The 27728-nt window shown below is 38.7% G+C and overlaps 1 protein-coding gene across 1 annotated transcript in view; it reads right to left on the bottom strand.

Annotated features, from left to right (window-relative positions):
* The window catches only part of DLG5 (discs, large homolog 5 (Drosophila)), a 70201-nt gene that overhangs the window by 19588 nt on the left and 22885 nt on the right, over positions 1-27728 (bottom strand). Inside the window, exons 5-18 of the mRNA XM_009328722.1 lie at positions 24786-25045; positions 20720-21032; positions 16918-17148; positions 14642-14826; positions 13845-13970; positions 12970-13102; positions 9924-10051; positions 9053-9228; positions 8428-8531; positions 7596-7688; positions 5671-6690; positions 2257-2395; positions 737-884; positions 96-217 (exon numbers count right to left, since the gene is read on the bottom strand). Of these exons, the coding sequence (XP_009326997.1) occupies positions 96-217; positions 737-884; positions 2257-2395; positions 5671-6690; positions 7596-7688; positions 8428-8531; positions 9053-9228; positions 9924-10051; positions 12970-13102; positions 13845-13970; positions 14642-14826; positions 16918-17148; positions 20720-21032; positions 24786-25045 (3178 nt within the window). The remainder of the gene's footprint in view (positions 1-95; positions 218-736; positions 885-2256; positions 2396-5670; positions 6691-7595; positions 7689-8427; positions 8532-9052; positions 9229-9923; positions 10052-12969; positions 13103-13844; positions 13971-14641; positions 14827-16917; positions 17149-20719; positions 21033-24785; positions 25046-27728) is intronic.

Raw genomic sequence — 27728 nt, 5'->3', positions numbered from 1 at the left:
AATCCCATAACGCATGTACTTAAGGAATTTTCCATTTATTCTTTGTCTCCAATATACAGGAGTCCCACAGGAAATAAAACAGAAAAGCTAGTTACCAAGCCTTGCACTGGATGGTAATGAGTTTGAGCCGTGAGATGCTCTTGTACGTGAATTTTCAGCGTAGTCATTGGAGTGTTTATGACTTAGGTCCAAACTCAGGCGACCTTGATGCTGGGAACTACGTCAAAAGAAAAGAATAGGGCAACGGGGGGTTGAATAGGGTTAGAACTGGGCACAGCACCTCAGCAAACGGCAAACTGGCCAACAAAAAAATTTTGGTTATCCCTGAGTTACTGACTAAAATGAACGCTCCTCTCCCTCCCACTTCCCAACTGTCCCATCATTTTATGAATTAAGAGAAGTCAGAGGAAAAATAGCCTAAATTGCTATAAAAAAAAGGGGAAGACTTCATCTGTTTTGGCAAGGACATGAAAAAACATTAGAAATTGGTTCATTAAAAAAATAAATTTCTTTGTCAATATCAGCCAGCAGAGCAGAGGGAAACCTAATCCATCAGTTACTGAAAGACATGAAAGCAACTGGCACGTCACTTCTACGCAACAATGGTTTTGAGAACCCGGAGTCAAAATAACACGCAACAGCAGCGTGTGTCACTCTGCGCTGTACAAAACAACTACCAGAAGCAATTCTATCCTAAGGAAAAAAAAAAATTAAGGAGATATAAATTTCAAAACACCTGGGATGCAGATGCTGATGGCATATTTGGCTGGCGACTGACGGGCAGTTGCTGGTGTGAACTCTATGGCTCCAGGCAGTATAGATCGGATTTCTCATGACAGCAGTTACTGCAGGGCACGGTGCTAAGCTCCTTGGTACAGTACCTGCTTAAGATGATAAAAACATATTCTTACCAACATTATTAGCATATAAATTACAGATTTTGAATATATTTAAATATTTACATAATTATGTATTATAATATTTGCATGTACGAACATGTATCTATAAATAAAAATTATTAGCATACAAAGACATTATTAAGCACCATGTGACACTTTTTCAGTAGTGCATGCAAATTTAAAATCTGGATTATAATTTTATAATGAGTCAGTAATAAAGTGGATTAGATTAGCAAAAATTGAAGCCATTCACAGTATATCATTTTAATATGCACTGGTAACGAAGAGATTTTCTCTGTTTTCAAGTATCAAAATTTCTTCTACAGCAACAAAAATTCTGCCTTTCTTTCTGAATAGTCATCTGACAGGAACACGAGTTTTCATTTGGTACTTTAACTGACTGCAGCTAAACTGACTCTTGTTCCTCTTCTGCTCCTCAAAGTGTGTCCTATGACTTTAAATTAGAGTATTTCAATATTTATTTATGAAACTTATTACTCAAGCTGTACTTTTAAGTACGCTCATCCTTCAGTACTCAACCAATTGAGAGCAGCCCTGCCGAGAAGGACTTGGGGGTACTGGTGGATGAAAAGCTGGACATGAGCCAGCAATGTGTGCTCGCAGCCCAGAAAGCCAACTAGTGTACGATACCCTCATTAGCTCCTGAAGCACTCCATTTAGTCTGTGCCAATTTAAAACCTGCTAACATGAACCTCAATACCAACTGTTCGATCAACCGAGACAGCATGCTGTTTTCTGTTCTACCTGCTTATACTGATTTCTGTGTGAGCTGCTTGCGAGTCCCCTCTTCAGTAGCTTAGTATCTCAAACACACTGGCATTTAACCTTTAATTTAGATTAAGATCACAACCAGTTTGGGCACTCAACCTGAGATACTCCAAGCATTTGATTTCCAGTAGGCAGAACTTAATACGTTGTACTTTCTGAACATCCGATCTTTTTCCTTGGAAGTATTTCAGAAGTTAAGCATCGAAAGCTTGGGACGCCTCCATTTACTGTTCACTTCCAGAAATATTGGAAATCTTACTTGTCTCCCTAATGTATAGGATACACCTTGTTCACCACTAATTTATTCAAACCTCCTCTGCACACAAACTGATGAAACACAAATCCTTCAGCCAGGAGTCGCTCAGTTTCCTTAATGGTTCTTAAGCAGCTTTCACTTCTTTACAGTCCAAAAGCTGAGCAGACCACGTTCAGGTCGCAACAGACCCTGGAAATACGTTTTGTGAGTCCTGTTTGTTCTGCACACACCACAACTAATCCCCAATATTGTCCAATATGGACAAATTCCTTGGGGCGTTCCTAGAAAGTAGCTACGAGTCCTGTCACTCACCTGCTGACATGCCACCAGCGTATAAGGCGGCAGGCACAAAGCCATCGCTGTGCCTAGCAGACCGTTTTGGTGAATACGGCGCCCATTCCTGTAGCTCTGGAGACAGATGCTCCTCGCTAGCTGGAGCATACTTCTGCACCTACAAAAACAAAGAAATTTGATTGCAGGAAGTTGGAGATTCACAAGAAAAAAATAAAACAGCCAAACTTTGTGGGCAGTAAGCAACTTCAAACGTTCTAGTATCTATTCCAGAACGTGCTCGCCATCACAGTGCTTGTTACACCTTTATTTTTCAATGATGCTATTCACTTCTACCCCTTCCTTGCTCCATCCTGCACCATTATTTCTTTTTATTATTTGTAATCTTTTTAGTCTGACGTTTACAACTTAACTGGTATACCTTCCTTCACAATAAAACACCCAGCATTTAGTTACATTTCTCCTTTAAAATACTGCTTTCACAGGACATTTCAACTGTTATTTCATCCGCTATCGCAAGTGTTTCCTAAAGAAGACCTGGCTAACAAGCCACCAAGTGTTTTCCTCTAAGCCTGTATTTTCAGATACGTGTGGAGCAACCTCTCTTCAACAGAGCAATTCAGGTTTTGGAACCATCACAACTTCTGTTCTGTACATAATGAGTAGACACCGGTGAGTTAAGAAACACGAGAACAGCTCATACTGCCAGCGATGCTAGAGAGCTGCAAGTTCAGGGCTCAGCATGCAGAGTTTACACACTTGAAATGTACAACACAAAACATGAGATTGAAGTATGTAATAAGAGAAAAATAATTACTGAAAAGGTACTTACGGTTTTTATGATAGCAGTTTTAATTAAATGACGAGTTACCTAAAGCACAAAGACTACAAAATGCAGAGGTACCTTCTTAGAACCAATACCTGATCGCTACCACGGGCGTATTAGTAATTGTACTACCTACTACTCAGGGATTAAAGTTCTCTTAAATTTATCAAGTTATCAAAGTACACAAACTGAACTGTGTACATACACAACTAAGGAAATTGATGCCACCCAATATGGCTACAAATTTGACTACATTGCATATTCTATATACATATTTTTGATATTACAAACACTACTTCAGCAATGAGTGCATGCAGACTGGATACTACTGTTACACAACCTGATGTAGTTGTAGGGCGCAAAGACGATTCCACCAGAGAGAAATTTTCAGAGTGAACGGTGTCCACTTTTTGAGGCACAATATCACTTCTGCTCTCTAGTCAGCAACTTTAAAGTTACAAAGTTCTGCCTATTTTCTGGGAGGATGGGAAAAGTTAAGGAAGGGGGGAAAAAAAAAAAAAAGAATCACAGAACCTAGTCCTAATTTAATCCTATAAACGTAAATTAACTAATACATCAAATAACCTTAAAGGACAGAAATTATGACTTTATAATTCTATTATCCGATTTTCTTCTTCACCTTGAACCAACACCTATACGGTATCTGCAGTATCTACTTGGGCAGTATGTAGAACCAACTGTAACGTGTCCTTGTCAATCCTTTCTGGTCTTTTATCAGTGAGTGCCAAAACCACCCCCTCTTGTTCCAGCTAACGAATTTCCTACATGTAAGTCCCCCACCTACATGTGTCCTTGTCACAGCTGGAAACTCTTCACTTACTGTAGTAACATTACTGCAGTTTTAACCAGGACAACATATATGCTCATGACAATGCACTGTAATGAAGCATGGGAGTATCAGTGCTAATGGATCAACTTGATATTCTACGTAAAGCGAACACCCCGTATTCAAACGTGTTCAATAGCTTGATCTTGTTTTGTTGTACTTTTCCCAAGTAACTGGCGATAGGATGAGAGGAAATGGCCTCAAGTTGCGCCAGGGGAGGTTTAGGTTGGACATGAGGAAAAATTTCTTTACTGAAAGAGTGGTTAAACATTGGACCAGGCTGCCCAGGGAAGTGGTTGAGTCACCATCCCTGGAGGTATTTAAAAGGCGTGTAGATGAGGCGCTTAGGGACATGGTTTAGTGGGCATGGTGGTGTTGGGCTGATGGTTGGACTCGATAATCTTAGAGGTCTTTTCCAACCTTAATGAGTCTATGATTCTATATATGTGCCAAAAGATGACATTAGAATATGCCTGCCTTCGCTGCTTGTGGTGCAATTCTTGATGAGAAACCGCAACCTCTCTCTTAGCCATACTGCTCTTCAGACCTGTTCACAATAAATCTGCTGCTTTCAGCTACAAAATTAAACCCTTATGCTGTCATTGATAATGCAGAATTTACTGGACACTTTTATAAAAAAGGCTTAAAGCTCTCCGTAACTATTTTCCCCCCAAAATGTTAGGGAATGTGGAAGGAATACAATGGAAGAAGCCAAAAAAAGACCAACAAAATTGCCAGTTGTTCTCTTATACAAGTATTTTTTCAGACTATGGCTCCAAACCTTCTACTGCTTCCAATTCAGCTCTGCTGTCTCTGTTGCTTCTAAAACTCTGTGAAAAGGGTGGGATTATCCAGGTATAGAACAAGTACGGGCAAAGAATATGATATCCTAAGTCATGATGATGTGATTATACACAAGCAAAAAAACCCACTTTTTGAAACTTCAGATTTTAGGTTGGGGAAAAAAAAAAAAAGAAATCTGTATCTGCCACCTGAGCAAATCTGAGGTAGTGGACCTGAAACTACTTTATTGTTTATGCCACTTTATATAATGTAGTCATCTAAATAGGTTCGTCTTCCTAGACCACCCAAAATGTTTCTTCCACCTACTCTGTTAAGACATGAGCCACAATCTCCACAGAAGAGTTGTTTATTCTAACAAATTATATTCTCATTTTGAACTGTATCATTAAACCATAACCACATAAACAGTTCATCTTTACAGTGTAATGTGCCTAACGCCCTATGAATTTCAGATTAAATTTACAAAATTATTTAGACACATAGAAAGACTTACAAATAACAACACTGTGAATGGTATACCTTTTTCCATTAATTTGTACAGTGAGTTGGGCAACCAATTTGATTTTTGCAAAACTTAGGAGGCCCTGTTTTCAGCTTTTCTAAAGCTGCCTCTTTGCATTTTTATTTACTTTTTTTTTCAGGTTGTCAAAAACATACAGTAAAAAGCCCTGATCTTCCAACAAGCAGCATTAAAACCCAAGATACGGCTACTAAGTCGAACCCTATCATTCTGTTTGGTGGCCACCGCTGCCCATTAAATGCTGCAACTCCATGAATTGGTTTTGGATTTTGTGATACCGCAAAGTGACCGCTGAGTCTGGGGTAGCATCTCAGGGCACCTGGATTTTGCGAACAGGCTATGCTTCTCCTGTCATGGTATGTAATTGGGCACCCAAAACCACACTGAAAATACACTTTAAGGTTTCTAGTTTTGTGCTTCGATATACCAAGTTTCTACCTGAAGCGCAGGATTAGGAACGGGCATAGGGGTCATTTTATGCCTCAGTGCAGGAGCTGATTTTGGCCTTGGTCTTTTAATCTCTGGCTCTTCAACTCTTTGAAAGCCAATGTCGTCTTCACAGGATTTCCTTGAAGAGAGATGAGTGCAGTCAATACCCTCCTCCCGATAATAATGCCCAGAGTTCCTGCTGCGCCCCTTGAGAGTCGCAGAGTCCTGTTTAAGTGCCAAGGAAACTGGAGCTTGGGCAGTGGCTGGGCTGGTGGGCGGTGATCCAGTTGTTACCGTAGACTCTGATGCAGAGCTTGTCTGCTGTTTATGTTTAAACTTGATAGAATCACTTCTTTTAGGAGGAGTTGGAGGAGTTGAAGCCACTTCAGCTTTTGATGGCTGAGGTGAATGGCCCGTCACCTGATTAGGGGAAAGGTACTCCAGCTTGGGAGGAGTTGGTGGTCTTTTGAAAGTATCAGGATCAAAGATAGATTTCCTTTGTTTTGGCTTTTTGTACACAGAGAACTTTTCTGTTTCTGTTGCCGAGATATTAACCATGACTTTTGGCCAGGTACCACCACTATGCTTAGGTCCATGTCCTTTGTCAAATGCGGTCTCAACCATCAGACAGTCAGCTCCCGTAGGTTCATAAGGCAGCCTCCTGTTGTCCAAGCCAACAGCTCCAAAGCCTCGGTCCCCATATGTCTCTGGGCTGAACGAGCTGAGACTGTGTTCTGAATTACTGTGGCAACTGTGCACTGTGTTCCTATGAGAGTCTACTCGTAACGTGTTACTAGGGAAAGGTTTGTGATCGCAAAATGAACCGCTGCCCTGATCACTCTGGTCCTTCTTGCCATCCATGATGTCTGGATTGAAAATGTCAGTCTGTGTTGAGCTGTTGAGTTTCATATTTCTTTTATTTTGGGTTTGTATCTCTGATGCATGAACCCTACAGTTTGATATTTTTTCTGAATCCTTCAGATTTTCAAATATATTTTGACCACTCCAAGATGAACTCTGAGGAAAAACCTAAAACAAACAAGTGATCACCTTATTATTATGGCTGATTTCTGTTTAGTACGAGGCATATTCTAGCCTCCTTGATTTACCTATACCTGAATATACACCAGCACCTGTATAAATACGGTTGGGAAAGGTTTAATAAAACCTTGCAGATGCAAAGCACAGAACATCAGAGAAAATGAAGCTAGAAATTTTTTTGGAAACATTTTCAGAACAATTCCAGAAGGGCAACGCCACACTGTGGCAGAAGCACTGTACTGACAGTGAGGGGACCTGCATTCTACTTCTACCTCTGTTAAGTGATGCTAGTAAGTCATCTTTCATTGCCCATTTTCCCTCAAACATTTCATCTTTTTACTTTCTTAAAACCTCAAGCTCTCTGAAGCTGGAATTATCACTCATAAAGGCCATGTGACAGGCCCAGCATAATGGGCTTCTAACCTCAATAAGCAAAACAGAATAGTATTTTTATAGCGATAAGCCTGAAAAAGAAAGCCTTGTACTTAATCCTCATGATAGCCAGAGTTCAGTTTTCTGCGCAACTCCCTCCTGACTAAAAGCAAACCCTTCTGTAGTCAGGAGGCAGTTTACCTTTCGTGTACAAAACTGCTGCAGCTCTGAAGCAGAAACCAGGAAGAAAGAAGCAATTGTGCTGGAAGTAATTTCACGTGACCAGCAAACAAATGGGAAAGAAGAACAATAAATAAGTTTCATTTCCTACCAGATGCCACAATAGCCTTACTTTGGAAATAACCGTTGGGTGTACCACCAGTGAAATGCATCCAGATGGTCTTATTTTTAGCAGAGACTTTCCCACGATGGTGTATTTTTTCATATACCCTTCCCTGAACAACTAAAATAATTCTGTACAAGTTCAAGAAAATTCTGCGGATTTAGCTTCTCCTACTCACCTTCATAAGTGACAGGGTAAGGGAATCCCTACAGTTTCGTAGCAAAGCTTCACATTCAGTAAGCGACTTATTATCTAGTGCAATGCCATTGATCTAAACACAAAAAAACCAAAACAGACATCTGTAAATCAAAGGTAGCAGGTGGGGAGCATCTTAAGGTAGCATCTCTGAGACAGGGAAAACACTAGTTTTATATGTATACGTGACTGAAGTCTGGTTGACCTTGTCCTGTCTTTTTCCATTCTCCCCTAAAAAAAAAAAACCAACCAAGCCTCAACTACAATTTTGCTATTCCTACTAGAGATACAGTGCAACACCACTTGTTTCACTACATTAGCCTCTACGCATTTGTACATCGACAGTAATCACCTTCCGTTTCACAGGAGTTCATGCATCAGACAGGTCGTTTAAGGCTGCAAATGCACACAGGGAAAAACTTCCCCTCCAAAAGGATGACATCTGCGATATCGTAATTTAAAAGACAAGAAACCTTTCATCCAGCCAAGGGATGTCTTTTTGGAACTGACCTTTCCTATTCAGTATAAAAATCACAAGTATCATTATATATAAGCCAAGGGTGAAGAGTAAGTCAGTGTCTCTGTCAACAATTCTCATATGAACTAAGTGTAGCAAATAACCTGCACGTTATTTAATCACTCGGCCTACACACACACTGATTTATAATAAATACTCAGTAAATATGCAAAAAGGGTATAATACAGTGGAAGTAAAAAATTAATTGGAAAGTTTGGGATCTTAAAGAGTAGCATCAATGATAACACTTTAAAATAAATAAAAAATAAAAAAAGGAGAATGCATTCTTAAGACTCACAGCAATTATTCTATCTCCCACAGTAAGGGAACCCTCTTTGGCAGCTGGGCTTCCGGGCACAACAGCAGCAACAAATACTCCATTTTCTAGACTGACCCCACTATCTGAAATACACACAATAAACATGAATTTACTCCTGCAATTTGAATACCTTGCTCAAAAAGCATGTCTGACCTGCCTGCGTGAGAAAGAAATGTAACTACCAAACCAACTGAATTTCAATTTCTGAAAACCCATTTAAAGAAGTAAGAACGCAGTGGGGGAAAATAGGGATATATCCCAAAAATTAATATAATCTTACAAAGCTGGGGTGACTGATGGCTTTAAGAGTCTTGTTTAGACTCCCAGTAACACTCCAAACAGGCAGCTAACTAGAACTAAGTATTAAAAAACAAACAAAAAACCCACCCAAGAACAAAATAGAAAACCTGTACTTACAGAATAAAGCTACCATCAATATGAGCATTCTTAGTTTGCTAAAAGACAATTAATGAAAATCCCTATCTAGGAGGTAGCAACAGTTTAAGTGGGATTTAAGCAGAGGCTCAGAACATGTACCTTTACGTCAAGCCATTTTTGGCTGAACAAACACGTACCATTTATATACAGCCTTTATAGCCATTACCTTTATGTCCAGAAACATTGATGTGAAGAGGTGTTATCACTCGCCCACCTAAGGACTTTCTTCTTCGAACCACCATGTTAATAACACCTCCTCCATTTAGAACAGCTTTTATAACTTGCTTTTTATCCTTATTAGTAAGATCTACATCATTTATCTTCAGTAACCAATCATTCACTCTGGCAGATAAACAGAAATAAGCAGGTCGGTGTTAGAAACATACTTTGCTGGACGCAGCGCATGAATAACAGGCATGAAAAGGGATGCAACGGAGCTGATCTCAATATGCTAATCCTTAATTATCTGGAGTTCTCCATTCCTGAGAAAGCATTAAATAGCAGCTAAATGAAAACCAGGACTTCTAGTCTGCACTTCGCTAGCAAAAGTATATCCTCAAATCAGTAATGACTACTCCTTATTTAAAAGCAACTCTTTTAAAGAGTAGAGTAGAGTGGTTAAAAACCTGCTATCGACCCTAAGAACAGGAGCGGGTTTCAAATTATCTCTTGTTCTACTCTCCTTTCGCCTTGGCCTCCCCCAACAGCTCAACCTCATGTCTTTCCCAAAATTTAAATAAACATATCAAAGTTTGAGGAGATAATAAACAGAGTAGGTGAGACACAGAGAAACAAAGAACATTTCAAATCCTGGTGAGTTTTAAGGGATGAGTCAAATAGCATTTAATTTCTGTAATGCTTTTAGGCATTGGTCTTCTCAGGGCAATTTCCCAACCCACATTAATAATATACACATGACTAATGATAAAAAAGAACTTTAAAAAAAAATGGGAAAAAACAAAGACAATTTACAATATGCTCATATTTAGTTTATTATGACCAACAAAAGACGAGTATCTTCCAAAGTCAAACCCTACCTTAATCGACCATCAGCGATACTTCCTTTGTCTACTTTGGTAACGAAGATCCCACAGTCTCCAGGGAGGTACGGTTCATTCACACCTTCTGCCACATCAAAACCAAGTGCTTTCAAGTCCATATCGTCCTAATAAATATTATTAACAAGTGACTCAACTTGTTAATAATACTTACTTAATAATACAACTTACTCAACAAGTAACTCATCGTGATGCTGTGTGTTAGCAGGAGGCATTACTGCATGTTTGTACTAGGCACTTATATTTACAGGATACCTGTTCTACACAAGTGTTTCTATTTAAGCTCCCAATTCCATTAGTTATTAGGCATCCTCTGGCATTAGAACGATCCTTCTCTCTCTCAGATTAAGGCTGAAATAATGCAGAAGGGGAATTTCACCAAAGAGGAATAGGAAAGCAGAAGAGCATGCAAGAAATCACGTTCAGACACGTATAGCCTGTTTTAAGGTATGATGCTGGGTGTGTAATGAGAGAACAAGGACATGTTCCCCAGGAATGGGCATTACTTGGGGAAAAAAAAACCAATTGTAAAAGGTAAGGAAACAGCATTGTGTCTTAGTGATGAACTCAGAAAGATGTCCGCTTTGATACGGCTAAAGACCAGAAGTAAACAAGAATGAAAGCTCTAACATTATGGGGGACCATTTCTAAATACAGATTAGAGGCAATATTCTACCAACCCTGGCCCAAAACAGAACATCCTCGATGTGAAAAGTGATAAACATCTTTAACAAATCAGTCATTGAACCAAACAGGGAAATTTTAATTTAGTGTTTGCTTTGGTAAATGGCAAGATCACTGTATTTAAAAAAAAAAAAAAAAAATTAAAGAAAATAAACTGGGACCAACTGATCACAAACTGATTTATTATTGCTATTCTCAGTGTTAAATAGTACACTTATAAAAATTAGAGAACTCTACTTGAAATCAACTGGACCAACCATCTCAGCATACTGAAGGAAGATGATACTTGAAATTTAAAATCTAATGTGCAAACACTAAATAGAGCTTAAATCAGATGTGTAAGGCGTGCTTCTAGACATGGTTCAATGACTAATCCCCTTAAAATCAGAACAGCAGAAAGTCTTCAGGGAAGCTCAATTCATGCAAAAACATGAATATTGACCAGAAATAAAGTTGAGCTAAACCTGCCAAAAATATACTAAATATACTAAAATCCTATGATTCTGCATAAGAAGAAAGTTCATAGGGAAGAGCATGGGACTGCCATAAAATAAAGATCAAGCAGAGATCACAGTATCATTGCACAGCCTCAGAGCTGAAAAATGAGTATTATTTCTTTCAGTTTTGAGCTGAGTGATTATGTAGAACACGAGCTTAAGCAGACAGGTGAAGCTGATGCAAAAATAAAAGGATTTAAATTTATTCAACTCTACAATCTCCATCCTGGAAGTCAAATGCTGGTAGGTCAGCAATGATTTTCCCACATATCAATCAAGGCTGGCACAATATTACTACTATAATTTGATAGCAGCACGTTTAATCCCTATGTTTAGGAAAGGGAAACGTATATTCGAATGACAAAGTTGGCGCATTTGATCTCAGTATTGCCAACAATCCTTGAAGTAAAGAGTAACTAAATAACTGCACACGAATGGAAAATTCATCGGGTTGCAATGTTGTTTACTACAGGTACAGCATATGCTAGACTTGCTACCTAGTTTTCCAGACAATGGAAAATTGAAATTATTAGTTATCAGTTAAAATAGAGAAGATGGCAGTGCACAAAATCCAATGGTGAAGGAGCTGGTCAAAAGAGATGAAAAAGCATGGTGAAAGGGGAATTGTTATCCCAGAAAGAACTTACAGACGGTGGTCCTGATGGATCAGCATTGCTACTCAGTTCACATAGTCTTTTAAATCTATATATTTCAACATATAATGATACTAAATAATATTTTCAGTATCAAAAAAAGGAATGTCGTAGTGATTCTGTTGGGATGCAATGTCCAAACACAGACAGATTGGAAGATCATAAAAAAAAATGACCCCAAATAGTGCAGTAAAAAAAAAAAGGGATTTAATTTGACAGCATTAAATGACAAACTTTGTCATTCAGGAATGAGAAAGAAATTCTGGTATATGCAGAAGCTGTTATAAATGAAACACAATCTGGAAGACCACCTGTGTGTTCTATGTGGTCAAATAAATTACTATTAGCAAACGATGTGATGTGCCAGCCAAGAACTTCAAATAGAACAGCATTCAAGACTTGCATACAAAGCTGTGAAATAAAAATTCTAGACTACAATGAAGAAAAATAAAATTAAATGGAGAAAAATACTACTAGGATAATGAAAGGATGTAGAGGTTATCTGGAAAGCTAAACATAAGAACATAATATGCCAAAATGGAAAAGGGATTTATCTCCCTCTACAGACAAGCAAGGGAGATTAGCATCTCCTTTCATCCCAGATTTTTAAGCTGAAGGGCAATGTTGCCCTAAAATATATGTCCATCATAAATATTTTTAATACTTTAAAATTTCTAATCAGCAAATCTGAGCAAAAGGAGGAGAAAGAACTTCATGTAAAAGCTTAGCTATTTTATGCATAGATTATAAGTCATGTTGCCTGCAAGAGTAGAGGACTGGGCTCTCTGATGTCAGTGTTTCCATCACATCTTAAGTTTTAGCTGCCTTAGCACTGCCATTTCTGCAATGAATCACTAACTTCAAGAACAGTAAGTGTTTCACTTAAAACATTTTTTATAATACACGAACCCGGGTACCCTGCAAGATCAGATGGAGGAACTATTTTTATTTATAATGCATATGAAGAAAAATACAAAGCTTGTGCGTAACAGCTTGGTTTTGTCAACTACTTCCAGACAGACAGCACCGCACTTGCTGCGTATGTGTGTGTGGTTCCTAGTACAACACCAATAAAGAACTAAAAAAAAAAACCAGACGAGTTATTTTTAATCATACCTAGTATCGAGATGTTATAATTGACTTCAAAGCTATCCAATATACAAGACAATGCAGTTCGTGTTTTTTACTTACTCTGTCTTTTTCAAATTCTACCACTTCTGTTTCCCATTCCAGAGAATCTGTGTCTATGGCTGAGTCATGGGAGCTATGGGCCATCAATTGACGGAATCTGGCCTCCTTTTCCAACTGATTCTCCATCTTCTCCCTAGGCAAAGAAAAAAATATTTACAGACAGACAACCCTTGTAAATAAACTGATACATAATGTTTTCATCATGAGATACCTTATATTTTGTTTTCTAAATCAAAAATCCAAGCTGTGCCAGGAATTTGCCCCGTGCTTCCTTCTTTCCAATATTCTTGGGCTGCCATCGAATCGACTTTCCTTTTCTGTATGTTGTCCTAAGATAGTCTTACATTTTTTGCATTGTTTTTACACGACTGAAGTGCACAACTAGGTTTCTAACATCTCCCCAAATGCATTAAATTTACCCTCAGATGAGCTGCATCAGTACGCTGTGCATCAGGCACGTGAGGCATGATAAATACCGACAGCAAAGCCTCGTCCACAACCCGTTGCGATGACGTATGATGCACATCTTCCTTGCGTTCATAAACCAGTGAGAAAACAGTTGGGAAGAACTAAACTGCAGTTAATTCAACTTCAGTGAAAGAATCCCCTATTGCTTCAGTGTATCTCCACAGTACAAAGATTAGAATATGTGTCTCATTAATAAGATAAAAAGGTTAAGATAGTAAGACTTAGGATCTGGCCCACCACAGTAATTTCCAAAATATCTAAAAATATAGGCAGTGTTTGCCCACACAATATCATGAATACCTGCTGCCCCACAGCTATAACAGCATATGATTGACTTGCAAACACAGCTAACAAACCAAGGATTTAATCACAAACTTCCACGCAGTTTGATCATTTCTCTAACATACTTCAGTTCCTTCAGTTCACGCACAGCGTCGTTCTTCTGCTTTCTCATGTCATCCAGATTGCGAAGAGCTTCAGCCAAGTCACTCACAGCCCGGTCTCTCTCCCTCCTTAAGTTGTCACACAAAGTCCTTCAAAAGCAAAGAATTTTCCATTTAGCTACTTAAAACCCTATCTAAGTAACAAACTAGTTTTACCACATTGTATAGTTAATGCAAAATTTAAAAAAGCCGTTTCAAAAGATCTCTCTCACTCAAAAAAAAAAGTATAAGGAAGAAAAAAATTACATATGCTAGGTCTTAAGGAAAAGCTTGTCAAGATAACAAACTTTCTTCATCCCTTTCAAAACTTTATTTCTACTTATCTTCTTTAAGCTAGCAGAAAAAAAACCCCGATAAATATTTTCCCTTAGTTCCTTACATATGTTTAGTAGCAAATATGTTGGGTACTGCTTGTGAAACGTCCCCGCAGGTAAAGAATTATTTGCAGGACTATAGCTATAGCAGGATTAGGTATATCATGCCTAAAAGAATGCATACTTTGTTGTTCTTACGTAGCAGTGCTGTTAGGCTCTATGGTATTTACTAGAGACATATTATGGGCATGAGAGCACAGACAAAGCAAACTATCTTGTAAGGTGCCCTCAACTTTAAAAAAAAAAAAAAATCACCCTGTGACAGCTAATGCAGAAGTTCCAACAAGTTGAAGAAAGTGCTAGCAAAACCCAGCAAGTCCTAGAATTGCATCAGCTGCACACAAGGTGTTGCAAAGATCACTCATGTACCATCTAGCATTCGTTTACCGTATACTTTCCCTTTCTGCAACAATCTTATCCCGCTCTTGAAAGGCCCAATCTCTCCTACACTTGGCTACTTCTGCTTCCTGGACAGCTTCCTTTAGTTCTTGTGACATTGCCTCATATTGTTTCCGAAGCATTTCAATTTCTTTGTTTGCTCTTTCTATGTCTAGGGTAGCAGAATCTTGTATCTAGGAATTAAGAAACAGATAAGTATTTTAGGCACAATTTTTCAGTAAGTATGCACAAACAGCCTTTACTGTATGTGTGTTACCTGAGGTATTCAATTCTCATGTTTTCATGAAAAATGTTCATTTATCTTAATGGCAACTTCGGGTGAAGAAAAAAGGATAAAAACTGTTGTAATATATTTCATTCAGCGGCACACGAATTTGTGTGAATACAATCTACGTGAATAAGAATCCTCACTTCAAAATGACATGAGTGAACATTCTGTATTTCAGATATGACATTCCATGCTTCTATCTTGTTCTGCTCAGCAGACAGAAAAAAACTTCAAGGATATTTACAAGTCAGATATACTAATATAAGCAGTTACAACACAGATTTCGTGCATTAATATCTGTTTTTTACCCTGGGACAACTAGATGTACACGTTCACAACACAGGCTTGTGATTACATAGGTCCCTTAACTCCAAAGCAGAGAAATGGAATTCCAAAAAAGTTTTGTTTGAATGTTTCTTGGTTTAGATAAGAATTATTTTCTTTCTAAATTAACTTGTTCCTCTAACATTCTCTGTTTTGAACATGAGAGATGGTGACAATAGTAGGACAGATACACAGAGAATACTCCAAGCTCACAGCACAATAAACACAAGCCAACTACAACGGTACAGCCCACCACAAACACTGAAGGCCATGGGCTTGCAAACAACTGTGTGTGGTTAATTTCAAGAATATAAACAACTCTAATAAATCTCACTAGACTTGTCATTTGATTAAAGATTAAACTTGGGAGGAATGTTTCTAAGACCTGAATGCATGTATATCAAAGAGATACTACTGAGTCACAATTAACACACTTTAAAGGCTCTTTTTTTCTCTAAATGAGTTATAATTGTGTTAAAAAATAAGAGAGCACAGAACCTTAAACCCCAGGTTTACTTTCTCACCTCAACATTAAAAAATAAAAATTGCAACAAATAAGACCAAACAGAGGCTATGAAAAGTCATGTCTGGCCTTTTGATTGTCTCTCTCATTTCCAAGGATCGCTTTCTTCTCTTCCAGTCCACTGGCAGGAAAAAGACAATCAAAAAACCCACTCAGATCAACACACAGACATTTATATTTGAAATGTCAATTCTGATTTGGAATCTGCCAAAGGTGAGCAGCTGAGCAGGTCCATTGCTAAGTCACAGCAAAGCTCGCTCAAGCTTGCTCGGCTTCCTTGAGAAGAGCGCAAGTTTCCAAAATCCCACTGGTTTGGCCATGAAGAATCAAACACAACGAAAGATTTATTCCCAGTACAACTGAAAACACAGTTTAATTGTTTCCCCACACACTCATTCGGGATTGGAAAAATCAGTGTGACAGGCAAGACTAAAAACTTTTTTTGTACTGGTCAAGGGTTGATATTCAATGAAAAGAGAATACGAGTTTAATGAAAACAACCCAAAATATCTAGTTTAATATTAAATAATTTTGTATTCCTTAGTTATTTCATGAGCATAAAAAAGTTGGGATACTATGCATTGTCATACTACATTATATGCAAGCATTTACAGTTGTATGTGGATTGATGTTTAGTATCGCAGACAAGACAAGAGCACCAGTAAGTGTGCAGCATTGTAAGACTGTTACTACCCACAGAGACATAAATAGTCCGAATAGCATATTTATACTAAGAACGCGTACAGGTTAGAAAATTTACAATCACACTTCAATTAACTTCCTTTACAAAGCATTAGAAAAAGCTAACATCCTGAGCAGGTCACAGGCATGAACAACACACATTATAGATGGCAACAAGCCTACCAGCAGGTAATAAACTGCCTAGCCACCTGCTGGATCATAATATTTTATTTGCCATTTATTTTTACAAACAGAAACTTAATACGAAGCGTGACTGTATGTCTTTCAAACAAGCAGTTCCGTCACTACGTCTTGAAGAACGTACATGCGTTTATATGCAGGTATTTTAGAGTGACTTGGGGAAAGGGGGAAGACACCCAATGCGCCCAGACCTTTAACTACTCTCTTGAAAACTACTGACCCTTCGAAGCTGAGAAAGAAAAAGTCATCTGTGAAGACTTGCAATACCTGACGGGCTTGATAATATTCCCTTAGCAGGTGGTCTCTCTGGATGATAGCTTCTGTTCTCTCTTTCCTGGCAACATCTCTTTCTTCCTTCACCGTCTCTATATCCTTGCAAGCCTGGTCAAGTTCCTTCTGGGCCTCAGCTTTGTCCTTCACTTCGTGACAGTATTTTTCCAGCAACTCATTCCTCTCACAAATTGCTCGGTCTCTTTCCACTAGAGCTGAGTTTAGCTCCTAAAACAAGATCCATTGTTTGCAGTAGGTTAAGTACAGAAGGAAGTAGTTCATCTTTACAACTGGATAACACACTGACACCTTAAAAGCCTAGACAGTTTACCGCTAATGTTCTGAAAAATGGGAGCAGAACAGACTGTGCTCACATTACATACAAGTAAGTACTAGCAAAAAATATTAAATGTGGTATTAAAGATATCACACCATCACATTAGCACAGTGCTATGTCAAAAGTAAGCAAGAATCTGAGAGCACTCACAGTTTTGAGGAACCTAAATGAGGGAAGGTTATTAATCAGTCAGACTCTGTGTTTGAAAAAAAAGGCTTTAAATATGACAAAGGGTAAGAATATATTGCAAATATTTTTAAGCAACTGCCTCCATTTTATAGGACTGAAATAATTTAGACAACCCAGCTACATAAGTATCTTATAGCTTCCTCATAACTTTTAAAGGGACATTAAAGTCACATGCCAATAAGACACCATGTGCAAACTACAGAATGTTCAGAGATAAAACTACAGTATACCGTAAAGCAGAACGACAGTACATCTTACTAAATGTGGAATTCAACTGCATCATAATAAAAAAGATGAGTAAAATGTAGCTCTAAAATACAATCTGTCCTTTTAAAATAGTTTATACTAGACTTCCTATTGGAAGAATAAGGCATTGAAACAGTTGAATTTCATGCCACTAAATTTCTAGATGGTCCAGCTCTCTAGAAGCATTCAGCCAACAGCTACAAGGAAGTCCTTCTACATACAGGCACTCCTAGCTGGAAGCTATTGATGTTTTGATCTCAAAAAGATTACCAGAGACAGCCGACATCTGAAAAGCAAAAGAAGAAAAGGGTCCAAACACTTAAGGATAGAAAGACACCATGTCATACACTGACTTCCATTCTATTTTCCCTCTACAATTTCTGTTTATACAACTTATTAAGTCTTTTCCAGCATGCAGCAGAGATGAAAGTCATCAAGTACCAAGGCAGAGGGAAAGTTCCCAGAAAGCCCTTCATTAAACAGGAGTTTACAGTACTTTAAGGTGATTGGGAAAAATACACATTGCCACAGTTTATTCCAGCATGCTCGATATAAACTATCTGAGTAAGAGCAGCCATTGCCTCCGGTGGTCAGTAGTAAAATTTCACCTCTGTCTTTTTCCTGTGACGTTTGCACAAAATTACAACATGACAGCACAGGGCAACGTGCCATTTGGCGCTGATTAGAACAGCTTCTGTTTGGAAACATTAGAGTGGTTTGGTTTGAAGAACGATTCCGAATTTGTGCAGGATTCTTATGTTTGAAGGAAGTTCTCGCATCTGAATATAGTGCAGTAACCTCATACGGGATAAAATACAACAGGTCTATTAAACAGAGGGGAAAGCTGACTACCACTGGAGATGAAACACAACATTCTAAGTATATGCTGGAGCAAAAGATTATGCCAAACAAAAACACCACTGGGCAAGTAGAGGGGGAGATCTATAACATCTAATCCCTAGCTCTGAGTGGCCAAACTCACGAGAACTTAATCCCATAGTGCGAAATCCTGAGATTTCTTCTATCAGCTATAAATGCCAGACAATTATTACATTTTGGATGTAAATTAACCCATTATGTTTGGGCATGTGTGACCAATAAAGCTTAAATACCTAACTAGTAAATTGACTGAGTGACCTCATCAGCAACTGCTCATAATATAATGCCTCTTCAACCTCAACCAACCTCTTCTCCATTTCAGTGGCTTTTGCATTTCTTTGGGACACAAAAGGTACACTAGCAAACACAAGTTTCATGGAAGAAACTACATATAAAACGACCTAAATGGATTCAATGCTGTTTCAATCAGTCAATGGGTGCTATGTAACAGGGCACGTAAAGCTGCTATACCTCACAAGGAGAGCAAAGAACGTTAAGCTACATTTTGGCAAGCACCAGACAACCTATTCACTGATGGGATAATCCCACTTATGTAGAGGCATTTTTCAGGAAACTATTTCAAGTGAACGTATCACTTGATCAATACGTTTTTTCAACCTTTCAAGCATTTGCCTTGCCATAACTAGAAAATCCCTTAATGCAATAAATGCAGCTGCAGCGAGCCAGTACTATGTGAGACAGTAACATACCTGCCCACAAGCAGAAGAGTCATAGCTACAGGAAAGGAAAATGGGAACAAAAAGAAAACTCACAGTACTGCTATTTTACACCTCTTAGTACATTATAGAAGCAGCGATTTCTGCCTGCTGATGGGCCAGTTCTGGGGGTGAAGAAAAATGCATGTCTGCGCCCTGCCAGCATCTCGCTTACCAGTCCTAGGCTCTTTCCTGTTCTTACTCAAACACCCCTTCAAGACATCTAGGTAGGAGGGAACAGCCAAGTATTTAAAATTTCAATTTCCTGCCCCTTAAATCACTTTGGCAAATTACGCATAGTGCCACAATGACAGATATAACAAATTGGAGCAGAACGACTAATTGTGGCCATTTCCATCCGTATTCCTTAGCAGCTACCCTGCTAAGGAATTGTTGATTCCACTGAAATCAACAACAGACATTTCTATTGGCCTAATGGCTTTGATGAAAGTAGAACGGGTACGAAACACGTATTAAAACCTCACTCACTGCAGAAGCTAAATTACTTAGCTGGCAAATACGCAGGGGTGAAAACTATGAATCCTTAAAACCAGAAGTTAATTATTTTTAAAAGCTCTGATGCCGTATGTCACAATCCACATTATGTCCCTTAACAATGGTGTGATTTAAAAAAAAGCTCCACACCTTAATTTTTCGTAAAGGGCATTCTGTTCAAATGTAATGCTGTGAAAAAAGTAAAATGAGATTTATAGGCAATGGAATACATTTGCTTGTATCTATTTCATGCTAAATTAAGTATTTGTAAACCAAAGGGTCAAGTCAATGCATGTCAGCTGAAATGAAACCGAGCAGTAAAATTGTGTTTTGGAAATCTTAACAGCATCATTATAACATGGTTGTGATATAAGCATTTCAAGAACATATTGCTGACAAATACAAAGTTCTGGTTTCACACAATTTAAGGCATGCCTGAGTTCTAGCGAAAAATCTTCAAAATATCCTCTTTAACTTAAAGGCAGAAGGAGGGCAAATGAGTAAGAACATGCATGTCAGCACAGGCTTTGCGTAAATATTTGAGACTACTTTATCATGTACCGTCTTAAGTCATAGTAGATAGTATCCAGTGGTTCCTGTAGAGGTTAGAAGTTAAAAATAATGAATATTTAGAGCTATATTGGTACAGAGAGCATTACTTGAAAAGGCATAGAAGACTAATGCAGTAAAGGAAGGATTTATAATCAGCAGAACAGAATTAAGTCAAGTGAACAGCAAATTTCAACTGACAGGTACTCCATTCAAACATGCAGCCTTAATAAACTGATAGTAGAAAGGACTGCTGTAAGAAAACATCAGCACGGAATTTCCTCTTTGCAGTGCATTCCTGTTTTCCATTAATCAGTCATACATTTCTGATTCTAGCATCGATAATGTACACCCATTTCCCTTCCCCATCGAAATAACAGGTTAGTACCTGTCTTAAAGCTTCCATCTCTTCACTAGCCACTCGCTTCTCAGAAGAAGTGTTCTTCAGTTTGGACTCCGCAAGCTCCAGCTCTGTTTGAAGCTTATCTACCTCTTTAATTACTTGATCTCTCTCACTCATTATGAGGCGGTATTCATTGAAAACTGAATCCCTTTCTTCCTTGTATTTTTCTGCATCCTTTGCTGCTTTCAGCTGCATTGTTTTGAACCTTGTCACCTCCGACTGTAATCGCTCCATCTCTCTCTGCAACTCTTTGTTTTGTGCTGTGGCGTTGCTTAGTTCCTGCTGTACTGATTCGAATCTAAAAAGAAGCAGAAATGCCAATAAGATACTTGTTCCTCATTTTCCTTTTTCATACATTAAGGATTTGGCTGGACAACCAAATGTGTGCACTGGTAAAACACAACCGCAGAGGACAGCTTCGACAACGTACTCTCAGTGCTGCAAAATAAAAGTTAGACTAATTATTGCCTTAGGAATATTAGTGAACCTTTAGGAATATTAGAGAACCTCTTTAAGGAACTGAAACATAAAAATTATTAGAAATAATTTAGAGTTAGTTTAATTATTAAAAGTAAGTTTCTATCAAATTATTCTAAAAGGAATGCAAAACATTGCCATTATTTAATAGCACAAGTTTAACCTTATTTACTGCGTTGAGCTCTGCTCATCTTAGAAGTTAATTCCTTCACCCAACACACACTCCCAGGCATGTGGGAAGAAAGGAAACAAATGCAGAAAATGGAAAAAACAGAACAACTTCCACATGCCGAAATATGCCACAAGGTTGGTAATGGACAATTTAGAGGAGAAAAAAAAAAGTGGGTTTACAATAAAAATGCAGACAATGGAACTAAAAACAGGTAATTCAAACATTACTGTTTGTTTTCATCAGCAGGTCATCCAGTACAACTGAAATGCAAAACATCTTAAGCTGTCAAAAGTAATTTTTAAAAATTTAACACAGACGAAACACATGCATTTTATCACTACAACCTACTGAAGTATGGCACAATCAAAAAAAGGACATAAAGTTCATTTTAGAACTATTAACTTTTGCGTTTATATTGACAAAGCATTCTTAAAAGTGGGAATATAATTCCACAGACAAGTTCACAATTAGGTTTGAAAAGGAACTTCTCCTGAGAGCAGTGTTTTACCACAAGTGGACACTAAGATTTCCTTGCACGTTTTTTCCAAACCTCCCAGGTACACGCCATTGATGGAAACACTGTACCTAACCTGAGGGACTTTGAGGGTTATCCAAATTGCAGGTGCCCACAAACCTCTGGCAGACTTCATTCTCTCTCACCCCGCCCCCCGTTTAAAAGTGCAATTTCTTGTCTAATCCAGCGTGTTGCCTGACCTTTCCCAAGAGAGAGCTGTAAACTCAATTTCAAATACTTCCTTGAAAGCCTCGGTGTATTCAAAGCATTGCCATAGCACTGCTCAGGCATCGGCCAGTAATTCCAAAACCACCACCCTGCTCCTTTCGGGAAGCTCTTCAGTTTAAGAGATCATCGGGCTGGCAATACAGAAGACCTAACATATTACAATCTGAATTTCTTTTGTCTTTTCAAAACTGTGAGCATGAAGGTAAGAAGAATATACTATAGGAGAAATACAAGGATATATCGGAAATCTAAGATAGAGACTATGCCAAACAACCTCACTGCCATGTAAGAATCCACAGTACATCTGAAAACTATTCGGGGGTCAAATCAAGGACAACACTGGGAAGATACAGGAGAGAGGGGAGGAGAAAAGATTTAAGGCAATGTTTGCCAAACAAAAAAAATGTCGTCAGTAAGGAAGGAAAAAACCCAGCAGAAAAAAACCACAGCACGACAAGCATACTAGCATGAGGAATTGATCAGAAAGGAAAGTCTCTGCCATAGAGGGACATTCATATTAAATAGTGATAAAACCTGCGTGAAAACCTGAAAGCAAAGTTCCAGCTGAAAAACCTTGGTCCTGCTTGACCTTGCATTGCCTCCCAGGGAGGAAATACAGGCAGCTGGATCACATTTTCACAGATGCCTTCTGTAGAGAAAGCCCATTTCTAACAACTGTTGTGAATGGATTGCAAGCAGCAGTTTTAGACGGGTCAGTAGCAGTAAGCATGGGTTTATAAGGAGCAACCAACACTGAAAAGAACCCTCACCAGGACTACCTGCTTTGTATTCAACGCAATTGCAAACTACGGGCAGGTCTGTCCAAGTGCCATAGCCCACGTGCAAAATGCAGAGACACACGTGTAGGGTAAGGTTTAGCACATAGGAATTAGATAGCCGGTACAGCTAATTCGTAATCTGCAAACTATTCACCAACTAAATCATCCTGGTTAACATTCACATGCTGTGTATAACTGTGACAACGCCACAGATGAAAGTAAAAAGGCTGAACAGAACATTTCTCTGATATTTTTTAAGGCCAAAGATTCACTCAAAATGAGACCTGGGCTACCACTGGAGTCTTACTCCTCCTGCTCTTTAAAACCTATTTTGACTGTGTTTACACTTGGTATTAATTAAAAAAAAAAAAAAAAAAAGGCGCTGCAATTTATGACCCGTTCATCCTCAAACTGCAAGTCTTATATTCTGGAAACCATACTCACCTGAAATACATTTCAAAAATTTTTGGTCAGTCACCCAGAGAAATATGGTTTTGGTTATGAAGAAAGGGTATAAACATAAGACAAATAAAAGTTGCTATAAATAGAAACAAGTAAAAAAGAAGTCCAGACCCAAAGCCAACCAAATAAAAGGCAAAAATTCCTGAAGTTCAGTTATATTAATTTAGCTGGATGACTGGTTCACAGGAACATTAGTATCTTTCATGAAATTCCTAAAGCCAACTTCTGCTCGGTATCAAACAACACCTTCCTCAAGAAGGAGACCTAAATCACAAGGCCATAATAAAAGTATGTCGAGCTTCTGCATGTATCAGCACGGCTGCAGCGTTTCTTGTAGCATGTATCAGGCTTTCCCTCACTTACAGGAATCCACGGCAGCCTAAGTTACATAACTTACGCTCTTATTACTTACGTTCTCCCATAACTTAATTAGATGTATCACAACTGTGTACATGCTATTCATGTGTACATTATTATCTAATGCTCAATCTCACCTTTTTGAAATACTAAAAGTCTATCAATGTGGAAAACAACCTTTTTTGGCATTAGTCTGTGGGAGCTGTGCATTATCCCTAATTTATGTCAGTGAAAACATTCTCAACACGCCCACGGATGCTCTTTGGAGTCCTTACGTATATTGGCATTCTTCCTACCCCATACGGGTATCTGTGTAGGCTTAGTATCAAGGAGGAGCAGAGAGAGGTTAAGTGTGGTGTGACATAGTGTCTGTGCTCTTCTGCTTTGGCACTTGCGCTGCTCGTAGCAGCAGCACCTTCGCAGCCAAGCGAGACTCCCAGACGACCGCATCCAGTGAACTCTGCTGCCAGCCTGAAGCTCTGTCTCGGAGTCCCACACAGTCTGCAACTCTAGTGTCACGAAAAGTTAACTTATGCTTGAGAACATCTTCGTTTGCTAAACACCTTTTAGAAATTATATCCTCCTATTGACTTGGTTTTTATATTTAAATAAAGATATATATGTTGATGGACTCACCACCCATTGAGGAGTTTGTGTGGAACACTAAGTCTGAGGTTTAACAAAACTTTGGTTGTATTTGACTCCTGTGTCTACAACTAAGAATAAACATAGCTTGAAAAGCAGACTATCCCTTTCTCACGAGCTAAACAATGGTTAAAATTCCTCAGACAATTCCAAAACCCTTACTGGGAAATCCTTTTCTCAAGAAAAAACACCATTTCTCCAAATAAACATCCCCATCACACCTTCTAGGACCTTCCAGAAAATCTTACATAGAAACGCATGCTTACTCCTCACACCAAGATAACATACACTGGAGAAAAATTTTAGAAACAAAAGTTAGAAAAGTATTTGTGATTCTATCACAGAGAAAATAAGATGCTACGTGAGAATTGGTACTGCTTTCTCAGCGTATCTGAAGGTATCAAAACCTGATTATACCTTCTAAGAGAGGTCGAATATTGCTGCTGAAAATGTATTGCTGTGTCCCTTTGCTTCATTAACATGTCAATCTGTTTCTGAAGACGTCTGTTCTCCTCCTCAGCCTGTTCTAGGCGGCTCAGATCCGTATTGTGACTTGCGATCTTCTCATTGTACCGTTTCCTTAGGGCATCGTAATCCTTCTTCACACCCTCTAGCTTGTCCATGGCTGTATCATAAAGTTTATTTAATATCTCTGATGACCCATTTTGCTTCATAACCTAAAAAAATGCCAGAAACTGTATTAATAAACTCAGTTTTTAATCAGTTCAATAAATTTGATTTGAAATATATATCGGAAACGATATTTAAAAAAAGATATTAACCAATTTTAATAATCATTCTTTTTAATGACTAAGGAAACACTGAGCCTCTTTTCAGCATTACTGTTACCCTAAGCATTAATCTATCTGCTTAATATTAACTGGGGAAAAAAAAAAAATCTGCTTTATCGCAACTTAGAGTGCACAAGTTTATGAAAATCTCTCTCTAATGGTAACTGCTACCAACAGGTATTAAACTCACGTTGTTTTCGAAGTACTTTGTAGTTTTAACAAGAGGCAATCGTTATTTGATGACCAAGACGATAGCTGTAATTTAGGAAATGACCACGAGGTGGCATTCATGACAGGTTGCCTGTACCCTCCATGAACAAATTAAATAATTTAAAACTTCAAGAGAATAAAATCTACCCTAAATATACATTAGGCATATATTTTAATATTCATACAATATTTCATCTGGGAGCTACCCACGGAGGTTTGTGTTTCAAAAGCTATCCATAAAATATGAACAGGAAGAGAAAAATCCATTTAAACATGAATAAAGTCTGACCTGAATCTTAGTTTCAAATTAATTTCCATTGACATAAGAATCTTGTTGTAAATAGCAACGTTGATGATAAATGACCAGCAACAACAGAAATCCCCTAATGAGCTTCAGCAAATCTAGTCCTCCTTCCTTCTCAAAAGGAAAAAAAAATGTGCCTGAAATGAGGCCTTACCTTCCCCCCCCCTTTTTTTTTTTTGAATGCTATGCTCATTTTTTCTGTTTTTGTCCTCTAAATTGAAATTTGGCCTTGATGGAGCAGTGGGAAGAAACAGAAATGCTCTATATAGAGAGGTGCCAGGAATTTATACAATCTTAACATTAGCCTACAAAGGTACGTCCCTAACTATCTGAAAATAAAAAGTATTTAAAAAGTAGAAGGAAAAAAAGACAGAAAACATGAGCTCTATAAAAAGTTGAAACCAAACACATAGCAACTACTCTATATGCACAAATTGGCTCCTCATCTTCTTTTGTGTCTTATATTCAGAGTAAAGACCAGTTCCTGAACATGGAAGAACCTGGATGCCTGCGGACCAGAAGGAAAGGAGACCGAAAGAAACTGCCCGCTCTTTGCCCGATACTCACTGCCCACAGGTAGCGGATAACAACCGTCACTGTCAGGAAACCGCTTCTCTACACAGGCAAGATGAGAGAGACAAAGTTCTTCAGCCTGACACTGGTCTCCTTTAACCAGCCGAGATACGTAAAAGCAGCGAGTTACTGTTCATAGAATCATAGAATCATTAAGGTTGGAAGAGACCTCTAAGATCATCGAGTCCATCCGTCAACCCAACACCACCATGCCCACTAAACCATGTCCCTCAGCGCCTCATCTACCCGTCTTTTAAATACCTCCAGGGATGGGGACTTAACCACTTCCCTGGGCAGCCTGGTCCAATGTTTCACCACTCTTTCAGTAAAGAAATTTTTCCTCACGAAGCGGTCCTGGAACAAGGCTGCACTTCGGTGAGAGTCTCATTGGCATGGCTATTTCCACATACATCCCTATCCTCAGTGGATTCAGTAGCATGACCCGCACAGAGTTGGACCCATGATTAGCTAGCATGCTTCAGTGAACCATTTCAGATATGCTAACCACATGATAAACTGTAGGCATACGTAAAGTGTAAATACATGTTGATTTAAACCCTCTCAAGAGAGCCATTTTCCTGAAGACTACTTCCCAAAGCATTCTGAGAACAGGTTTGAGAACCAAGTATTTGAGAATCCAAACAGAAACAAACCACTTCGCACTGTCTAAAGCACATACGGAATGTCTTTTTGCTGAAAACACACTAAATAATTAAAGAAGGACGAATATACTAGAAATTGGATGGAGTTCAGCATAAACTTGCTAACAGAGATTTGAGGGAGGGAGGTGGAAACGCCATGAACAGGAAGCAGTGTAATAAGGAAGGCCTCCCATTCAAAATCCCAGGCTGAGAAAAAGTAAATAGTCCCAGCTGGGCCGAGGAGGACAGCCATGGCAACAAGAAACTTCGTATGCGAGCAGCAGAAACTTAAGCTGGTCAGCTGCTACACAGCAAATCCATGGCAATCCCACACGAAGAGTAACCCCATCAAAAGTCTTTGCTCTCTGAGGCCACCGAGATGTTGTGCTTTGCTACGGCCCGACGACGAAACAACACGTCAGAGGGCTCAACATAAATAGCGTTAGACTAATTCAGATGAGAAATGACACAGACAAGATAAGACTCTTGGCACCCCTTCAAGACACCATGACTCACTCTGACATGCTGAGAAATGGAGTTACACAACTTTCTCATTAGGAGTCACATACACGGTTTTCTTTAAAGGTTTAATTGTGAGGTTGACACGAGACTGAAGTTCTTCAAATAAATACTGACAACGATACTTCAGCCTCCTTCTGTGCTGCCAGATAATTTCAAACTTCAGGACGGAACCTCAAAATACAATAGCCTTCTCTTGGAGGTTTTACAACCCTGCTTTGCAGACTGGGAAACTGAGGCACGGAACAATTAAGCCATTTGCCCAGGTTTACACAGCAAACCATTTCTGCTACACGGAACATCGGCCATCTTCTGAACGGAG

Source organism: Pygoscelis adeliae, unplaced genomic scaffold (assembly GCF_000699105.1).
Source record: "Pygoscelis adeliae isolate BGI_AS28 unplaced genomic scaffold, ASM69910v1 Scaffold16, whole genome shotgun sequence".
In the NCBI taxonomy this organism is placed as follows: Eukaryota; Metazoa; Chordata; class Aves; order Sphenisciformes; family Spheniscidae; genus Pygoscelis; species Pygoscelis adeliae.
The sequence above is the reverse complement of the archived record's forward strand: the minus strand, read 5'-3'. Positions and strand labels throughout refer to the sequence as shown.